Consider the following 18,755-nt stretch of genomic DNA (forward strand, 5'->3'; position numbering starts at 1 on the left):
TTCCTCCCCATCCTCTCCCGTCTCTGGCTCGCCCACCACCCTGCAATTATCCTTTCCCACATGGAGATGCCAGTGAGATACACTGATTCCTCTAATCCAGTTGCAGCCATTCTGTTCCAAAAAGTGCTGGCCAAGCTGTTTGCAGGGCTGAATGACCGCGTATGGTGTCGTGAGGGAGCACACACGAAACCTGGTTGCTTCATAAGAACAGGGCTTTTCTCCAGCAGGACACCCCTGCCGAGTCAGAGGAGCAGCCACCGCTCACTCCTGCCTCCTCGCTGCCCCCAGCCCTGCCTTCTCCCGAGCCCGCTGATGGATCTGGGGGCTTTATGTGAACTGTGATGACCTGTGGCGTCACAGTCAGAAACCTCATGTTAACAAACCGCTGAACTGAAAACTGCCTGGACCCTGGAGGTGGTCAGGCCCCAGTGTTTTCATGTATGAGTACAGAATCAGCCAGTTGTACCAAAATACCGAAGGCTGGGAGGCTAACAACAGAAATCAATGCTCCCACAGTCTGGGGGCTGGGAGTCTAAGATCAGGGCGCTGGGTTTCTGGTGAGACTGTCTTCTGGCCAAGTCAAGGTCCTCACACGGTGGGCCCTCCTCCTTAAAAGATTAAGTACAACAGTCTTGTTGGATCAGGGCCCCACCCCCCTGACCTCACTTAACCTTAATGACCTCCCTAGAGGTCCTAGCTCCAAATATAATTGTTGGGGATTAGGGCTTCAACTTAAGGACGTGGGGGACACATTTCAGACCAACAGTGGTCTAAGAGGGAGAAGCCGTCTTGACCTCAGGGCGGAGATCAAATGCCAGAATCAAGAAGGCCGTGCTTGAAGCAGGGTGTTAGGAGGCAAGATGATAATTTAAAAGAACTTTTCTCTGAGTCACAGACATTTGAGACTCCGAAGGTGTGATCAGACACTGGAAAATTGCACATATGCACAGAACTTTCTATGTTGCCCACAGGCTGATCAGGAGCACCCGGTCCTCTAGACCGGTTAAGGACTCGGAGCCCGCGGGATGATTCTCTAAATCATTCTTTTTGCCAGTGAGCCGGTCTCCCTCCAGATTCGGACACAAGCTGTGTCTCGACCGGGTGGGGGTCTGCTGAGGCCGGGCCATATCCCTCTGCCGTAACCCTTCCGGGAGAGGGGAGGGGGCCACGCTGGGCGGTGACGACAGTTGACTCTGGCAGGGGAAGGATGCAGGGAGCTAGGACGGGGATGAGTCCAGGAGGGCGCCGTTCACGCTCTCGGTGGCCGAGCAGCCTGTGTGTTTATAGCAGCGCCTCCAGATGCCCACGTGGAAACTAGGAGCTGAGCCACTTGACAGGCAGAAATGGTGATTCCACAACTCAGTGGGATGATCGAAGTACAGGAGGGCATGGCGTCTGATTTTCTTGACTTTCACTTGAGTCGGGGGTGACCTCCAGAGAACACTTCCTGAATCTGTAGTGTTCATCCTTGTAATCTTCCAGGCTGGGTCTGAGTAGGAATTCATCACTGAGGGGTTGCCCCAGATCGCACAGAGTAACGGGCTCCAAAACGGTGCTGCGGGATCGGTAGAGATTCAATGTGAATGTTAGGGTACCCAGCCCATTCACAGAATTAGCCTCAGAGTCTGAGAGTTGGACAAAAGTCAGCAGATCTGCGGTCCAGGAAGTGTCTCTAACAAGTTGCTGAAGCCCTCAGTTTTCTTAGGGACGGCGGTGAGGGGTGTGAGCTCACTGCCAAATAAATCCCCCTGACTGCACACCCTCCTGTTTCCAGGGGCCCTGGTCACCAGGCCCTCAGAGTCCCTTCTGCTGCTGTGCTTTTCCCTTAGACTTGGCGGACCCGCAGCGCCAGACGTTTGCGCTGGCTTCTTCTCTGCCCCACCCCCTCGTCCTCTAAATCTCTCTGCAGTTCGTCCTTGCCCAGACCCGGCTGCCTCGCTGTGGCCTCGGCCAAGCCACAGACATGTCGTGAAGCTGCGCTCGGCCTGCCCTGCACAGCTGAGGCCACGTGGGGCAGCGTGAGCTTGCTGGCGCCTGAGCAGAGCCCCGGTCTCTGCGTGGCCCCAGTCGTTTTCAGAGCTGAACCTCACTCAGCTGCTCGGTGTCCCGGAGGCTCCTCCATCGCCTCGTCCTCTCCCCGGCCCTGCTGTATCACCTGTTCGCTTTAGCCTCTTGGATGCTCGGGACCGTGGCCAGTCATTCAGGATAAGTGCCCAGCGCGCCTGCCTCGTCTGGTGCCGTCTGGGGAAGGGTCAGCTGGCGCTGACCTGCAGCCACAGCCTCTTCACCTCACAGGCCAGCTGCAGCCACAGCCTCAGTCGATGAACCCCGCCTCTTCCAGGTGGACAGTCTCAACCAAAAGTTTCCTCCAAGACACAGCTTCCAGAAACGGTGCGAGCCACATCTGTCACTTTCAATTCCCTAGTAGACACATTTTTAAAAATGAAACAGGTGGAATTAATTACAAGGTTTATTTAATCCAATATATCTAAAAATATCATCATTTAAGTATTAATATGAAGTTATTAATAAGACACAGAGCATTCTCTTTTCATACAAAGTCTTTGGACTCTAGTGCTAAATGAGAAACCTTCCCACACATCTCCGTTTGGACCTGCCACGTTTCAGGAATTCGGTGTGTAGATGTGCTTGGCCAGTGGCTCCCGTGTTACACAGACCTACCAGGGGACTGGGCTTCCCAGCTCGCTCAGTGGTAAAGCACCCACCTGCCAGTGCATGAGAAGGAAGAGATGCAGGTTTGGTCCCTGAGTCGGGAAGATTCCCCTGGAGGAGGGGGTGGCCACCCACCCCAGTATTCTTGCCTGGGAAATCCCATGGACGGAGGAGTCTGGCGGGCTACAGTCCACGGGGTCGCAAGAGAATCAGACGTAACTAAACAGCAACAGGAGTTGGCCGCCTGGTAACCGAGGGGACAGAGGCCTTGCTTGCTGCAGGGGCCGGAGAGGAAGCCTCAGCAACCAGCTGTGAGGCCAGGACCCATCATCGAGCTTGGAGCGAGCTCCAGAGAGGCCTGGCTGCCATCCGAGCTGCTCACCTCCTGGAAAGGGCCTGGGGGACCGCGAAGGACAGGGCCTCGAAGTGTGCACTGAGGAGGGTCCAAGACGCTCCGCGGCCCCAAAGGCAGGACAGGCCGTCACCCCTGCTGTGTGACCCGGATCCCGGGACCCAGCGTCTTCCTGCTTGAAGAGTTCAGGGACTTCCCTGGCGGTCCAGGGGTTCAGACTGCGCCTCCAGTGCAGAGGCTGCGGGTTCAAACCCAGGTCAGGGAGCTAGGGTCCCAGGAGCCTGCAGCCAGAGGAGGCCAAACACGTGAGACGTAGCGATGTTGTAGCAAATTCGATGCGAACTTTAAACGAGTCCACATCAACAGAACAAAAAATACTGGGAAAAAAGCACCCTCTACCCAGTTCTGCAACGTGGGGGGAAGCAGGAAGCCCCGTGGTCAGCTCCCTCCCACCACAGCCTCGGCAGCTTCGCAGGGCTCGGCCGTCACATTCCGTCCGGCTGAGGCCGTCTTCAGACCTAGCGCGAGGGTGGGGAGGACAGAGTGATTTGGAGGCTCTTTGCGTGTGCGGTTCTGACTCAGGCTGGCCCTGGCCACGCCCTGTCCGCCTCTCCGGGCCCCTGAAGTGGAACAGCTTGAGCTACGGGGCCGCTGCGCGGCCGGGGCCTCATCTAAAGCGCCTGTGTGTGCCATGCTCCCTCTCTCTTGGCCCGCAGCCGCGCCGGCCCTGGGCGCCGGGCCAGCCTGTCACGGGAGCCGCCGTCCTCACCTTGGCAGTCAGGTTGGGGCTCTGCCCCGGGCCTGATTCTCGCTGATTCACCTCCGCCCGCTGCTGCCCGTTTAGTGGCCCGGCCCCGCAAGGGGTCGAATCACAGGTCCCGAGTTGGTGACTCCCTTGGGGCCCACCCGACGTCTGTGGGCTCACAGAACACGGCCCCCCTTTCGAGTTCAGTGCTGGGCCCTGGAGGCCTCCCACGGCTGACTCGGGCTGCTTTTTATGAGCAGCTGAGGACTCCGTTTCCTGAAGGCTTTCCACTCTGTGGCCAGAGAGCCTCCTGCTGTCCTGGAGCGAGTTTCCGCTCAGACCGGAGCGATACCAGATGGAGACCAGCAGGGCTTGGGCTTCTGTGGGGCTGTAGCCTCGGGCTCCCGGCTCCATAAACTCTCCCTGGGAGCAGCGTGTGTGCTCAGCCACTCGGCCGTGCCGCGCTGTGTCCCAGTGGCGCCCTCGGGGGCCCAGAGCGCAGCTGCGAGTGCTTCCGGCTTGCTGTCTGCCTGATGCTGCCCTCAGCTGTCGCTTAGTTGCCCAGTTGTGTCCAGCTCTTTGTGACCCCATGGACTGTAGCCTGCTAGGCTCCTCTGTCTGTGGGATTTTCCTGGCAAGAATACTCGAGTGGGTTGCCATTCCCTTCTCCGAGGGATCTTCCCAACCCAGGGATTGAATCCACGTCTCCTGCATTAAAAGTGAATTCCTTACCCCCGGGCCACTGGGGAAGCCCCATCTGGGAGCAAAAATGATTCCACAAGAAGAAAACAGTTGGCCTCGCTCTTACACCAGTCTGTTGCGTCTTGGATGTTTCTCAGGAAAAAATAAGATTTTGTGCACAGAGCTCTAACCCATTAAGTGGTAAATAACCCAGAGAAACATGGTTTCATCAGGTACCTCTCTTTACTGCTTCATCAGGCACATATATTCTGGGTTCAGTGTCAGGCCTGACTTGCAAAGACCGTGTTGGACAAGGGAGAACTGAGGATCTGCCCTGTGCCTCACCGGCCCGCTGGCCCGTCCTGCCACTAGCCCACACCCTTGGCCTCTGGCCCCTGCAGGCGCCCTCGGCCACTGAGCTCTGTGGGCGACGTCTGGGAGGGGCTCGCAACCGCAGCCAAGAGCTTCGTGAGTGCTGCGGCAGCTCCCAGAGGGAGGGTGCTCCCGCCCTGGGCCTGCAGACAAATGGCTACGTCCAGTTGCACCCTCCCCTCCGCGGCCGTGTTCTTCTCCCACAGAGGAGATGGGTGCATCCACACAGCTTAGGGCCAGGAAGTGGGAACGCGAACAGCCGTCCGCCGCCACGCTCGCAGCCTAGATGGAGGGCCTAGTGATTTACGGAACACTGTCACCTCCACCCAATGGTAGGGAGCTGGAGGAGTAACACTTAAGATCTAGGAAAGAAGAACATGAGTGTCTAAGGATACAGAGCGTTCTAACTGAGCTAAGTTTCAGGGGAGCAAGAATGCTTGGCGGCTTTCATCCGAGGGGCTCGGTGGCAGGGGGGTCAGCCCAGCAGCGATGAGGAAAAGGGGACAGTTGGACTCCGTAGAGACTTCTGGAGGCTACATGTGAACTGGCTACAAGGAGACACAGCCACCAGCCCCAGTGCTTTCCCACAACACCTGCCCTGGGAGCACACAGGGGCCACAAGCCAGTGACCAAGGGCAGGGTGGAGAGACGGGGCACCTGGCCCTTCCCGGCCAGGGCACAGAGCAGCCACCCAGTGCCTGTCAGCCACACAGCACAGGAGAAGCTGAGAGCAGGGCCGGGGGGCAGAGGAGGCCCCCACAGGGACAAGGCCCTCCTCTCGCGCCTCGGGCAGCCCCTGCAGGCCGCAGCCAGGCTGTGGAGCACAGAGGGGGCTGGAGCCCCCACGGTCACGTCCCAGCCCCACGGGAAGAGCAGCCTTGATCCGGCCCCCGAGACGCTCGGAACCAACTTGACCTCAAGTGACTGCAGAGCCGACCCGGCTCCACCGCGGGGGAGGGCGACCCCGCCCTCAGCTCTGCGGGCGCCCGTTCCCAGGAGTCGCTTCCCACGTGCTCACACACAGCGTCTGGCGCAGGAGAAACAGTGATGAGCCTCGTGAAGAGTTGGGAAAGCATCACAGCCGGAAGTGCAATGGATGCAGCGAACCGACAGCTGACTCGGTGTTGAAGCTGCAGAAGGACCGTTGAGTACTTTTTCTAAGGACTTTGAATAATCCAGTAGACAGGCGGGATCGTGCTTGCATAGCCCGAGAATTCTGGAAGTTCTGCAAAGAGAAAGGTTATTGGTTCCCACTGAAGCTAGGGTCCTTCGGAAACAAACTGCCAGTCACTCTTGGAGAACAGGTCTCTGGCACTGGGAAGTTGTAACCACTTCCCTGAGTGTGCACCCCCGCTTTCACAGGTCTGCCCGCTGCATAGACGCTGTGAGAGGCGCATTGGCACCGGACCCCGGTCCTGCGCCTCGGGAGACTGCCTGCAAGGTGGACGCTCCAGTAGAGCCCGAGACGCGGTGAGGAGACACGGGAGAGGGCGACGCGGAGGGCCTCGGGAGCCTGGATGAAGCTGGTGTTTGGCAGGGACCTTGGCTGCACACCGCAGAGCTGGGAGGAGCCTGAGCAGGCAGGTCGGGCCTGCTCACCCCCTATCAGCTGCCCACAGTGGTGCCAGGACTCCTGAACCCTCGCAGAGAGGTCACGCACGCGGTGAGGAGCCTCCTCCTGCCCATCTGTGCTTCCGCAGAGTGAGGGGGGCCCGCGGCAAGGGGGCGAGCGCCCCGTCCACCCGGGTGTGCGTGGAGAATGAAGCCGCCCTGCTCTCTGTCTCCTCTCTCCTGATTCCCTGTCTCATTTCCGTCTTTCTCCTCCTCGTGTGGTGAGCTGGTTCTCCAGTCTTCATCAAACATCCCCACAGCTGACGCCACCCCATAGATGTGACCCCCTGGGTGTTCAGCATGTTGACATCGAATTTAACCCTGGGCAGAGTTTATGGGACTTGAATTCAGAGAGTCCAGCCACCACGTTTGTGTTCTTAATCATACAGTCCCCGCGTGTTCATGGATGCAGGGTTTGAGTCGATTGTCTCAGCAGCGAGGAACTGATGGAGGTGTTGGAAAGGCTGTCAGGCTTCCTCTGATGGTGTTTGGTGTATCCTGGGAAGAGGGAGCTCAGTAGAGAGGGGTGGGTAGAGACCTTCACGGGGGTTCGAGTGTGAGCACGTCCAGCTTTGACCCGGAGCAAAAGCAAGAGAGATGTAAAGGAAGAAAAGGAGGCGGGCTGGTGGCCCCCCAGTCGGGGACTGGGCGGGGCGGTGAGGACAGAGGAGAAAGGTGGAGGTGCAGTAAGGTGCTGGTACGAAGACAGGAAGAGACAGCCAAGCTTCTGGTGGAAACAGGAGGTGGGAATTTATGCTGTGGCGGGGGAGGGGGAGGGGTTTGAGGAGATGGGTAACTGGGAAGGTGAGTGCCCTGCAGAGGAAGTTCCCAAGCTGGCCTGCGCCTGCCCCAGCGCGTTGGAGGCCGCCCTCGCGTCGCCCGTGCTGTCTGCTTCCCATGTGACTCAGCCCCTCCTGAGCTTCTCCAGACGCACCCCACTGCCTTCTCTCGGGCTGAGTGAGAAAGGAGGCGTGTTGCCGCTCCTGCAGTAACCGCCCCAGAGGGGAAGCTTGGCTCCACGTTAACGGTGTGAAACGGTGTAAACGCACAAGAGAACACCTCTCGTATATGCCAGGTGTCCGTTAGTGACTGCTGTTTGGACTTATAGATAGAATGTAGAATGGGAAGTTCTCTGCGAAATGCCAGGCTGGATGACTTACAAGCTGGAGTCAAGATTGCAGGGAGAAATATCAACAGCCTCAGAAATAGCAACAACCTGCAAATGATTCCACTCTAATGGCAGAAGGCGAAGAGGAACTAAAGAGGCTCTTGATGAAGCTGAAAGAGGAGAATGAAAAAACTGGCTTAAAACTCAACATTCAAAACACTGAGAATGGCATCCAGTCCCATCACTTCATGGCAAATAGATGGGGAAAAGTGGAAACAGTTGACAGGTCCTCCCTGTGAACACAGAGCTTCCAAAGACCTCAGGGTGAGGGGCCCAGGCTTACAGGTGAGCGTCAGCCGTGGAGCGTCAGCGCTCCCAGAAGTCTCACCAGTACAGACAGAACAAAGCAACTTGGAGCCAGGAACTAGGCAGAGAGCTTGTGGACCTGCCCCTCCACACAGAGTGAGTGAGCGTCTCTGAGAGTTAAGAGGCTGCGTCCTTGAGAGAAGGACCGATAATGCTGTTGTATAAAACGGAAATGTATTGATAACAGAAATGGAAATCTTAAAGGAGGCAATGTTGATAAAACTGGGGCCACTGCCCAGAAAGTAGAGTTTAAAATTCATACGTGTGTGTGTGTGTGATGTAAAATAAGAGAAAATCAGAATTGCAACCTTAGAATCTATTATCTGAGTAACAGTCTAGAGAGAGCTAGAAAGTGGAAGAAACCGTCAAAGGAATAACTGGAGAAAGTTTCGCAGAGCTGAGGGCATGAGTGTCCAGGCGTCAGGGGCCCAGGGGGGCACCAGCTCACGCATGCACAGGGCCTCACCAGCCCCGTCCTCAATGCCTCGGAACACCAGGTTCCCAGAGAGGAAACCGGCCGCAGCCTTAAGGACTGTGAGTCAGAATGCCAGCAGCAGACGCTGGGCTGTGGAGCAGGGCTCTCACGGTTGGAGAGGGCATTCTCTTCAGCTAGGAATTCAACGTCCGGCCAAAATCTCACACGTGAAATAGAAAAACAACATTTTGTCATGTTAGATCCTTATAAAGTTAGCTTTCCGAGGACGCTTTTCCAGGAACCTGCGGCAAGAGGCACGTCAGTGGAACACGAAAGTGAACCAACACAGGGGCCGAGGCTTCCCGAGAGCCAGGAGCCCGAGGCTGGGGTGTCGGGGTGCAGGCAGCGGGGGACGGGCAGGGGGCCACGCGGGCTGCGCTGTAGGGGGCACAAAGCCGTCACCTGGGGTCACCGCAGATAGGGGGCGTTTGTCCTCTCTCCCTGGATAGTTTTACATGATATTCGAGCCTTGCCTATCGCATGACACTTGTCTAATTTCTCCACTGGAGATGCCTGCCCCTTCAGTCATGAGCACAGAATTCCCCTTTTCTCAGCACCTACAGAGGACTTTCTCGAGGAAGCCTTGCCCGGCCGCTGGGCTCATGCTGCCTCACGACCGGAGGAGGGCCTGCGACTTGGGAGGGGACGTCTTTGGAGCCAAGAGGAGCGTGCGTCCCTCCTCCCCCATCTCAGCCTGGGGCTTTCCGTCAACAGTGAGCAAGGGCAGGTTTCTTGGGGTTGGTGGACTGCAGAATCCTCATTGCCCGTAAGAGTTTTCTCTGCTGCGAGGCCTCGATGACCACCAACTAATCTTGGTGGAGGGTTCAGTGGAAGGACAGACTTCTTGTGCCTTTGCCCTGAGAGAACGCCCTGGGAATTGTGTGTATGTACTTGCCAGAAAGCTCGTCTTGACCCAGGAGAGCCGACGGGATGTTACAGCCATACCGATCTTTTCCCCAGTGTCTCTTCTCTTCAAAATGTGGTGGTGGGGGGGTTACCTTAGCCCAGGACAGGCATGAGATGTAATATACGTCACCACTCGTGGGTCGTTTCACGATGGCCGTGGTTCCTAGTAATGGAGTCGAGCTCACTCTGCAGTGTGGCCCAAGCCCCTGCCTTCTGCTTTCTCATGGTGTTTGGATTAATCCCTGCAGAACAACAAACCAAACATCCAAACCACCCACTTTCCTCTTCCCAGCAAGTAAATCACGGGGAGACTGGCCTAAGTCTGGGCCAAGCCCTTAGATGCCTGTGTGTCTGATTTTTGTTCCATGAGATGAAACTCAAAATAAATCAAAAGGGAACAGTGTTCCAGAAACTAGCAGACTCTTGGAAAACATCTTCAGCCTCTTCAGCACACGTGTGAAGCTGCTGAACGCGGGTTTAGAGGTTCTCACAGACACGGGTTTCTACACTGCACTCTGACTGAAGGCCTGTGTTCAGGCTGAGCCTCCAAAACTGAAAGTGGGACTTCAGACTTCTCAGGAACCTGAGAACTCTTTAGGGCCCAGAAGGAAGAAACAGAAATGGGGAAAGGCGTGGGGAACAGAAAGGCGTGGGGAACGGAAAGGCGTGGAGACAGAAAGGCGTGGGGAACAGAAAGGCGTGGGGAACAGGACGTTCGAAGAAAGGTTGCAGAAGATGCGACTTGAGCTTTGAAAATAATGTGTGAACACAGAGACGCCTCTGGTAGCAAGCTCAGATGGTACAAGAGGAGTCTGGTGTGAATGGGGCAGGAGGCATTTCTTTCAGATGTTAAAAGTAAACCTATGATGGTGAAACTTGTCAAACGCAGAAATCAATAGCCACGGCACTGCGGGAGAGTGGCTGAGGCTGGGCCAGGTTCTGCTAGAAAGATGCTCAGGCAGATGTTGACAGCCACCTGGCGCTCCGAGCTGTAGGCAGGAAAAGGGGACCTGTCTGCGCATGTGGCCCCGCACGCGGCCGCCGCACCCAGAGTGGCAGGACTCGCTGTTGAGAAGCGGGACCTGCTCTCACGACGCAGTCAACCCCGTAAAGAGAGAGGCGTGAGAAGTGATGGGTCTAAGCTGCCTTGAAAAGATCAGTCTTCCACCCTTGTTACTAGATGTAGAGAATTTTAGAAAAGGGAGACGAAACGCCTAAAAGAACACATCTAAGAATAAAGACATGGTGATTTTAGGGCTGGAGGGGACATGGGTCTGTGCAGTTGGGTCAATCCAGGAGCTGCCTTGTCTGTATAATCCCTGTTATGCTGAGCAGGTAGACCATCCTCCTTGGCCAGATAGCATTCGGTTCAGTTCAGTCAGTCATATCCAACTCTTTGCCACCCCTCGACTGCAGCACGCCAGGATTCCCTGTCCATCACCAGCTCCCGGAGCTTGCTCAGACTCACGTCCATCGAGTTGGTGATGCCATCCAACCATCTCATCCTCTGTTGTCCCCTTCTCCTCCTGCCTTCAATCTTTCCCAGCATCAGGGTCTTTTCCAGTGTATAAGTTCTTGACATCAGGTGGCCAAAATATTGGAGTTTCAGCTTCAACATCAGTCCTTCCAGTGAATAATCAGGACTGATTTCCTTTAGGATGGACTGGTTGGATCTTCTTGCTGTCCAAGGCATTCTCAAGAGTCTTCTCCAACACCACAGTTCAAAAGCATCAATTCTTCGGTGCTCAGCTTTCTTTATAGTCCAACTCTCACATCCATATATGACTACTGGAAAAACCATAAGACTAGATGGACCGTTGTTGGCAAAGTAATGTCTCTGCCTTTTAATATACTATCTAGGTTGGTCATAGCTTTTCTTCCAAGGAGCAAGCATCTTTTAATTTCCTGCAGTCACCATCTGCAGTGATTTTTGGTGCCCCCCAAAATAAAGTCTGTCACTGTTTCCACTGTTTCCCCATCTATTTGCCATGGAGTGATGGGACCAGATGCCATGATCTTAGTTTTCTGAATATTAAGTTTCAAGCCAACTTTTTCACTCTCCTCTTTCACTTTCATCAAGAAGCTTTTTAGTTCCTCTTCACTTTCTGCCATAAGGGTGGTGTCATCTGCATATCTGAGGTTATTGATATTTCTCCCGGCAATCTTGATTCCAGCTTGTGCGTCATCTGGCCCAGCGTTTCTCATGATGTACTCTGCATAGAAGTTACATAAGCAGGGTGACAATATACAGCCTTGACGTACTCCTTCCCCAGTTTGGAGCCACTCTGTTGTTCCATGTCCAGTTCTAACTGTTGCTTCTTGACCTGTATACAGATTTCTCAGGAGGCAGGTCAGGTAGTCTGGTATTCCCATCTCTTTCAGAATTTTCCACAGTTTTTTGTGATCCACACAGTCAAAGGCTTTGGCATAGTCAATAAAGCAGAAGTAGATGTTTTTCTGGAACTCTCTTGCTTTTTCAGTGATCCAACAGGTGTTACCAGTTTGATCTCTGGTTCCTCTGCCTTTTCTAAATGCAGCTTGAACATCTGAAAGTTCATGGTTCACGTATTGCTGAAGCCTGGCTTGGAGAATCTTGAGCATTACTTTACTAGCGTGTGAGATGAGTGCAATTGTGCGGTAGTTTGAGCATTCTTTGGCATTGCCTTTCTTTGGGATTGGAATGAAAAGTGACCTTTTCCAGTCCTGTGGCCACTGCTGAGTTTTCCAAATTTGCTGGCATATTGAGGGCAGCACTTTCACAGCATCATCTTTCAGGATTTGAAACAGCTCCACTGGAATTCCAGCATCTCCACTAGCTTTGTTCGTAGTGATGCTTTCTAAGGCCCACCTGACTTCTCATTCCAGGATGTCTGGCTCTAGGTGAGTGATCACACCATCATGGTTATCTGGGTCATGAAGCTCTGTTTGGTACAGTTCTTCCGTGTATCCTTGCCACCTCTTCTTAATATCTTCTGCTTCTGTGAGGTCCAGGCCATTTCTGCCCTTTATTGTTCCCATCTTAGCATGAAATGCTCCCGTGGTATCCCTGATTTTCTTGAAGAGATCTCTAGTCTTTCCCATTATATTGTTTTCCTCTATTTCTTTGCATTGATCACTAAGGAAGGCTTTATTTCTCCTTGCTCTTCTGTGCAACTCTGCATTCAAATGGGCATATGTTTCCTTTTCTCCTTTGCCTTTCACGTCTTTTCTTTTCTCCTTTATTGTAAGGCCTCCTCAGACAATTATTTTGCCTCTTTGCACTTCTTTTTCTTGGGGATGGTCTTGATCACTCTCTCCTGTACAGTGTCACGAGCCTCCATCCATAGTTCTTCAGACACTCTGTCTATCAGATATAATCCCTTGAATCTATTTCTCACTTCTACTGTAAAGTCATAAGGGATTTGATTTAGGTCATACCTCAATGGTCTAGTGGTTTTCCCTTCTTTCTTCAGTGTAAGTCTGAATCTGGCAATAAGGAGTTCATGATCTGAGCCACAGTCAGCTCCTGGTTATGTTTCTGCTGACTGTAAGGAGTTTCTCCATCTTTGGCTGCAAAGAATATAATCAATCTGATTTCGGTGTTGACCATCTGGTGATGTCCATGTGTAGAGTCTTCCTGTGTTGTTGGAAGAGGGTGTTTGCTATGACCAGTGCATTCTCTTGGCAAAACTCTATTAGCCTTTGCCCTGCTTCATTCCGTACTCCAAGGCCAAATTTGCCTGTTACTCCAGGTGTCTCTTGACTTCCTACTTTTGCATTCCAGTCCCCTATAATGAAAAGGACATCTTTTTTGGGTGTTAGTTCTAAAAGGTCTTGTAGGTGTTCATAGAACCATTCAACTTCAGCTTGTTCAGCATAACTGGTTGGGGCATAGGCTTGGATTACTGTCATATTGGTTGATGTTGATTGTTTTGCCTTGGAAACAAACAAATAAAGCTAGTCCCTTCCTTCTGTGAAAGAACGTCACCAGGTTGTTTAATGTAAGCAAGTTTAAATCACTCTTTGCGCTGCTAGCAAATCTAGGATCAACCCCCAGACTCTGCTCTTGGCTTGTCTGTATGCTGGAGTGCCGCCATCCTCTCCTTAAGGGAACTTCAGTTCTCACCCTGGCTTCTGTCTTGACTGCTCACCGTTCTCTCCTGCCCGCAGCTGGGATGAGAGCAGCTCCATCAGCAGTGGGCTCAGTGATGCCTCCGACAACCTGAGCTCCGAAGAGTTCAACGCCAGCTCCTCACTCAACTCCCTGCCCACGACGCCCACGGCGTCTCGCAGGAACTCAACAATAGTGGTAGGTGCGGGTGCAGACGCGGGGCCACCTTCTCCAGGCCAGCCACGGGCAGACTGGCTGCGCCTGTGTGCGGGGTGGCGTGTATACTGCATGTGCCAATCCGGGGGACTGGTCCCCACATGCAGGGACTCGAGTCCCCGAGCTGGCGGAAAGGAACCGTTAGCATCCAGGCAGTCACCCAGGGCATGATCTGCTGTCCTGGGGGAGGTCTGTTTGGTGCCCACGCCCATTCAGCGCTGTCCCACCTGGAGAAGAGGGCGCTGTGCTCCCCAGCAGCCTGGGGTGCAGGCAGAAGCTGGGTCCCCGAGTCCCCTGGAGAGGAGGGCCCTCCTCAGCACCCGTTTGCCCTCTGTCCCTGCCCTCCCTGTCCCGCTGAGCGTCCACCCTGCCCTCTCTCGCCACCAGCTGCGCACAGACTCGGAGAAGCGCTCGCTGGCGGAGAGCGGGCTGAGCTGGTTCAGCGAGTCGGAGGAGAAGGCCCCCCGCAAGCTGGAGTATGACAGCGGCAGCCTGAAGATGGAGCCCGCGGGGGCCAAGTGGCGGCGGGAGCGTCCCGAGAGCTGCGATGACACGTCCAAGGCCGGGGAGCTGAAGAAACCGGCCGGCCTGGGCCCGCCCGGGCCCCTGAAGAAGGGCAAGACCCCGCCCGTGGCGGTCACCTCGCCCATCACCCACACGGCCCAGAGTGCCCTCAAGGTCGCAGGTGAGCCTGGGGACGGGGCCCAGGGCCGCGGCCTGCTTCCCTGGTGGCTCCTGTCCTCTGGGCCCTTAACCCCTGGCGGGGGCCAGCCCACGTGCAGCTTCCACACGTCACCCAGCAGGTCTCCAGACCGTCCTGAGTCAGGGAAGACGGACAGATGCGGGCATAGGGGCTCCACCTGCATAGAAGGCTGAGCCCAGACGGAGGGCAGGAGGGAGCCTGGTCTGACCCACCTCCCACACTGCCCAGTGGTTCCTTTCCTCTCCTGGGCTCTCGGGTGATGTCCTCACACCTCCTGGGGCCCCGTGTGGCACCCCGGGAGACACTGGCAGCATCAGAGTGCGGCTGCTCCCAGGGTGGGTCCTTGGGGACCTGTTGTTAGATGTGTGCCCTTCTTGTGATTTCAACCAAACTGGGACCTCCTAGCCTGGGAGCAGAAAACTCCAAAAAACAAGAGAAATTGAACAGCTGGACACAAGGCCTGCCCAGAAGGGTCCTCGCCCCATGGGTCCCCAATTGCCCCTAGTTAGGCCCTCTACCCCACGGTGCCCCTCCTCCTGGGGGGCAGACGCTGGCCCTCCCCTGCTCATAGCGCCTGCCCTCCACAGGCAAACCCGAGGGCAAGGCCGCCGACAAGGCCAAGCTGGCCGTGAAGAGCGCAGGCCTGCAGCGCTCCTCCTCGGATGCCGGCCGCGACCGCTTGGGCGATGCCAAGAAGCCTCCCTCGGGCATTGCACGCCCGTCCACGTCAGGGTCCTTCGGCTACAAGAAGCCCCCTCCTGCCACGGGCACGGCTACCGTCGTGCAGACCGGGGGCTCAGCCACACTCGGCAAGGCCCAGAAGTCCTCAGGCATCCCCGTGAAGCCGGCGAACGGGCGCAAGACGAGCCTGGACGTGTCCAACAGCGCAGAGCCCGGGTTCCTGGCCCCGGGTGCCCGCTCCAACATCCAGTACCGCAGCCTGCCGCGGCCGGCCAAGTCCAGCTCCATGAGCGTGACTGGCGGGCGTGGCGGCCCCCGGCCCGTCAGCAGCATCGACCCCAGCCTCCTCGGTGGCAAGCCAGCGGGCCTGGCGCCCTCCAGGCTGAAGGAGCCCTCCAAGGTGGCTGGCGGGCGGGCTGCCCCTGCCCCCGTCAACCAGACGGATCGCGAGAAGGAAAAGGCCAAGGCCAAGGCCGAGGCGCTGGGCCCCGACAGCCTGTCCCTGAAGAGCGTCGGCTCCCCCGAGAGCACACCCCGGAGCCAGGCGGGCCACGCCCCAGCCCCCAAGCTGGCGGAGTTGCCCCCCACCCCACTCAGGTATGTCCTGTGTGTGCCCACCCCACCCGCCGCGGCCTGCACCGCTCTGCCAGGTCAGGGATCCTCCCTGGTCTCAGGGGCGCTCAGAGCACCTAAGAGGACAAGGATTTGGCCCAGGTCCCGGCTGCCCGTCGCCTCCCTAACCCTGGAGCCCACAAGTCTGTCTTGTCTTTGCTTCCCCAGGGCTGCGGCCAAGAGCTTCATCAAGCCACCGTCCCTCGCCAACCTCGACAAGGTCAACTCCAACAGCCTGGACCTGCCAGCGTCCGGCGACTCCCACACGCCCAAGGCCGCGGACTTGCACGCTCCGGGCCCGGCCGCTGGGGGCCCGCTCGCCTCCTGCTTCACCCCCAGCCCGGCCCCCATCCTCAACATCAACTCGGCCAGCTTCTCGCAGGGCCTGGAGCTCATGAGTGGCTTCGGTGTCCCCAAGGAGCCCCGCATGTACCCCAAGCTCTCGGGGCTGCACCGGAGCATGGAGTCCCTGCAGATGGCCATCAGCCTGCCCGGCGCCTTCCCCAGCGGCGCCCCCACCCCCGCCACCCCCGCCCCTGCCGCCCCCGCCACGGAGGACGCCGAGGAGCTGGCCTGGAGCGGAAGCCCGAGGGCCGGGCAGCTGGACAGGTAGGCGGCCGAGTCCGCTTCCCGCTCTGTGACCTTCAGCGTCTGGGTGATTAAGCCTGTCTGCTCCTCGCGCTGTGGATGAACAGGCTTTCGTTTCTGTCTTTGATTCCGATTCTCACCTCCTGCCTGGGAAGCCAGGTCCTAGATGCTGGCGGACTTCCAGGACCTCCTGGCGGGTTTAACCTGCTGACTGCAGCTTCTCCGTCCTGGCCCCAGATCACTCCTGGGATGTCAGATGTTGCTCTCCGTGTCCCGTCGTATCATCTGATGAGAACAGTTATCTGTATTTACTCACTTACATTGGCCACACTCTGCAGTGGGCAGGACCTTTGCCCCCTGGTCAGGAACTGAGCCTCAGCCCCCCACACTGGGGGTGTAGAGAGCCCCCCGGACCGCCAGGGATGTCCCCCTAATGCGATCTCTGAAAAGCAAGTCAGAGAGAGTTCCCTGCTGGTCCAGTGGTTACACTCCACGCTTTCACTGCCAAGAGCGTGGGTTCAATCCCTGGTCAAAAAACAAAGCTAATCAGGGAAAACCACGGAGCGTCTCGGTACTATTTCTCAGACCGTGAGGGGTGCCAGGGCCGTCCTGCCCTGTGCTTGTGGAGCCGGGGGGCTCACAGCGATGCCCGGGGCCCTGTCTCGTGTCTGTCAAGCCTCTGGTCCCAAACTCTGAACCCACGAGCTTCTCTTTCTTCCTCCACAGTAGTCAGCGGGATCGGAACACTCTCCCCAAGAAGGGGCTCAGGTAACCCTCATATGTGTTTTCTTTCCTGCCCTTGGGGCTCCTGGCCTGAGTGAGCCGCTGTGCTTGCCCCAGCCCCGGCTGTCGTGCCACCCCCCGCCTCCTCCGGGACCCACTTCCAGGCTCACCCTGCCTGAGTGCCACCGGGAGCCAGGCACTGCTCTGGTGACAGAGAGGGAGAGTCTCCATGCGGGATCTCACACTGGCCTGTGCTGGCCCAGGCCTCGGGTCGCTCTGCCCCCAGCAGCAGGCCCTGCAGCCCACGCCTGGAACCGGCGGGGCTGTGTCCCAAGCCTCAAGGAGGGCGCCCTGGCGCCTCTGTCATCTCGGCCCTGCCTTGGGGAGCCCTGCAGGGACACTGACCCCGAGGGCAGCCTGGCCGCTCCTGCCACCCCCCGCCCCCAGCCCCGGTGGCGGACACCCAGCCGTGCCCTCTCCTGCCGCTCACAGGTACCAGCTGCCGTCCCAGGAAGAGGCCAAGGAGCGGCGACACTCCCACGCCGTGGCGGGGCTGCCCGAGTCGGACGACCAGTCGGAGCTGCCGTCGCCCCCCGCCCTGTCCATGTCCCTGAGCGCCAAGGGCCAACTCACCAACATTGGTCAGTACCCGCAGGGACCGCCGTGAGCCCAGGGGCAGGGCGGGGGGGCGGGGCTCGGCTTCCGCCTCACACTGGGTTCACCCGTGCGGGCTGGGTCACGGAGCCTCCATTCACCCACCCCGCGTGAGGCTGAAGGCCGAGTGCACCCGACCTGGAGCTGAGAGGTGGCCCCGGGGCGCAGGGTGTACCCGGTGCAGCGTCAGACAGTCTGAGTGCTGGAAAGGCAGTGAAGTGCGGCCCCGAGCAGAAACTGGTGCTTCAGGCCCGAAGGCGGCCGCCCCCCGCCCTGTGTGCCGCCCTCGGTGCCAGGCTGCTGGGGGGCTGGAGGGGCACCGGCCGGGCGCAGGGAGTCTGCCCCCACCAGGGCCAGGCTTGCCCCGGGAGCAGGGCCGAGTGAGCCCGTGCTGGCCACAAGCTTCTGGCCTTTGAGGGCAAGGGGAAGCTTGTAAGTGCAGAGGGCGGCTGGTTGGAGACAGGCGGGGCGCAGGCAGGGCTCACAGCCCTGCCTCCTGGGAGCCGAGTGCCAGGGGCCCTCAGGGATGGCGCTCGGCCTGGCCTGCGGCTTCCTCCTCGGCCAGCCTCTGCAGGAACGCAGCTGGCCCAGCCCGAAGTCCTGGGATGCACCTGTGACCGGGCCTCTGAGCACACCAGGGTGGGATCATCCTGCCGGAGGAGGGAAGCAGGCTGAGGAGAGGTCCACTGGTCCCCGCAGGGCTCTTAACAGGAGGGTGGGGACCACATAGGAGAGGAGGGGCCCGGCCGAGCTGTGATCGTAAGTCATCTCACAGCTGAGGGGCCCTGAGGAAGCCAAGGTCTTCCACCTGGGTCTTTGTGGAGCCCCCCGGGCTTGCAGGCCGAGAGGCAGGGCTGAGAGGGCCCGACTCAGGCCAGCGAGGCTACACAGCCCCCTGAAGTGCTCGGGGGCTCTGACCCCCAGGCCAGGCTGAGGCCAGGTGCCGCTGTGTCCCAGGGGTCCACCCGGACCGGCGTGCCTGCTGGGGGCTCCCCTCTCACTGACTCTCCTCGTCGCTCAGATCTGAGTCTTGCTGTGAACTCTCAGACCACCCCTTGTGTGTTAGGGAAACACGGGGCCCCGTATTCATCAGCCCATCCGAGCGAGGTGAAGGCTTTGGAAGAGCTGCCAGGCCCCCAGCCTGACCCCCAGCCCTGTCTCCAGGGCAAGCGGGCTTTCACACAGGCTGCACTCTGAAC

The 18,755-nt window shown here is 57.7% G+C and overlaps 1 protein-coding gene across 4 annotated transcripts in view; it reads left to right on the plus strand.

Annotated features, from left to right (window-relative positions):
* The window catches only part of NAV1 (neuron navigator 1), a 189,558-nt gene that overhangs the window by 152,143 nt on the left and 18,660 nt on the right, over positions 1–18,755 (plus strand). For all 4 annotated transcript variants that reach the window (XM_040263188.1, XM_040263190.1, XM_040263191.1 and 1 more), the window contains exons 7-12: positions 13,439–13,577; positions 13,983–14,280; positions 14,886–15,576; positions 15,760–16,200; positions 16,906–16,947; positions 17,395–17,543. In XM_040263188.1, coding sequence (XP_040119122.1) covers positions 13,439–13,577; positions 13,983–14,280; positions 14,886–15,576; positions 15,760–16,200; positions 16,906–16,947; positions 17,395–17,543 — 1,760 coding nt within the window. The remainder of the gene's footprint in view (positions 1–13,438; positions 13,578–13,982; positions 14,281–14,885; positions 15,577–15,759; positions 16,201–16,905; positions 16,948–17,394; positions 17,544–18,755) is intronic.

Source organism: Oryx dammah, unplaced genomic scaffold (assembly GCF_014754425.2).
Source record: "Oryx dammah isolate SB20612 unplaced genomic scaffold, SCBI_Odam_1.1 HiC_scaffold_21, whole genome shotgun sequence".
Lineage (NCBI taxonomy): Eukaryota > Metazoa > Chordata > Mammalia > Artiodactyla > Bovidae > Oryx > Oryx dammah.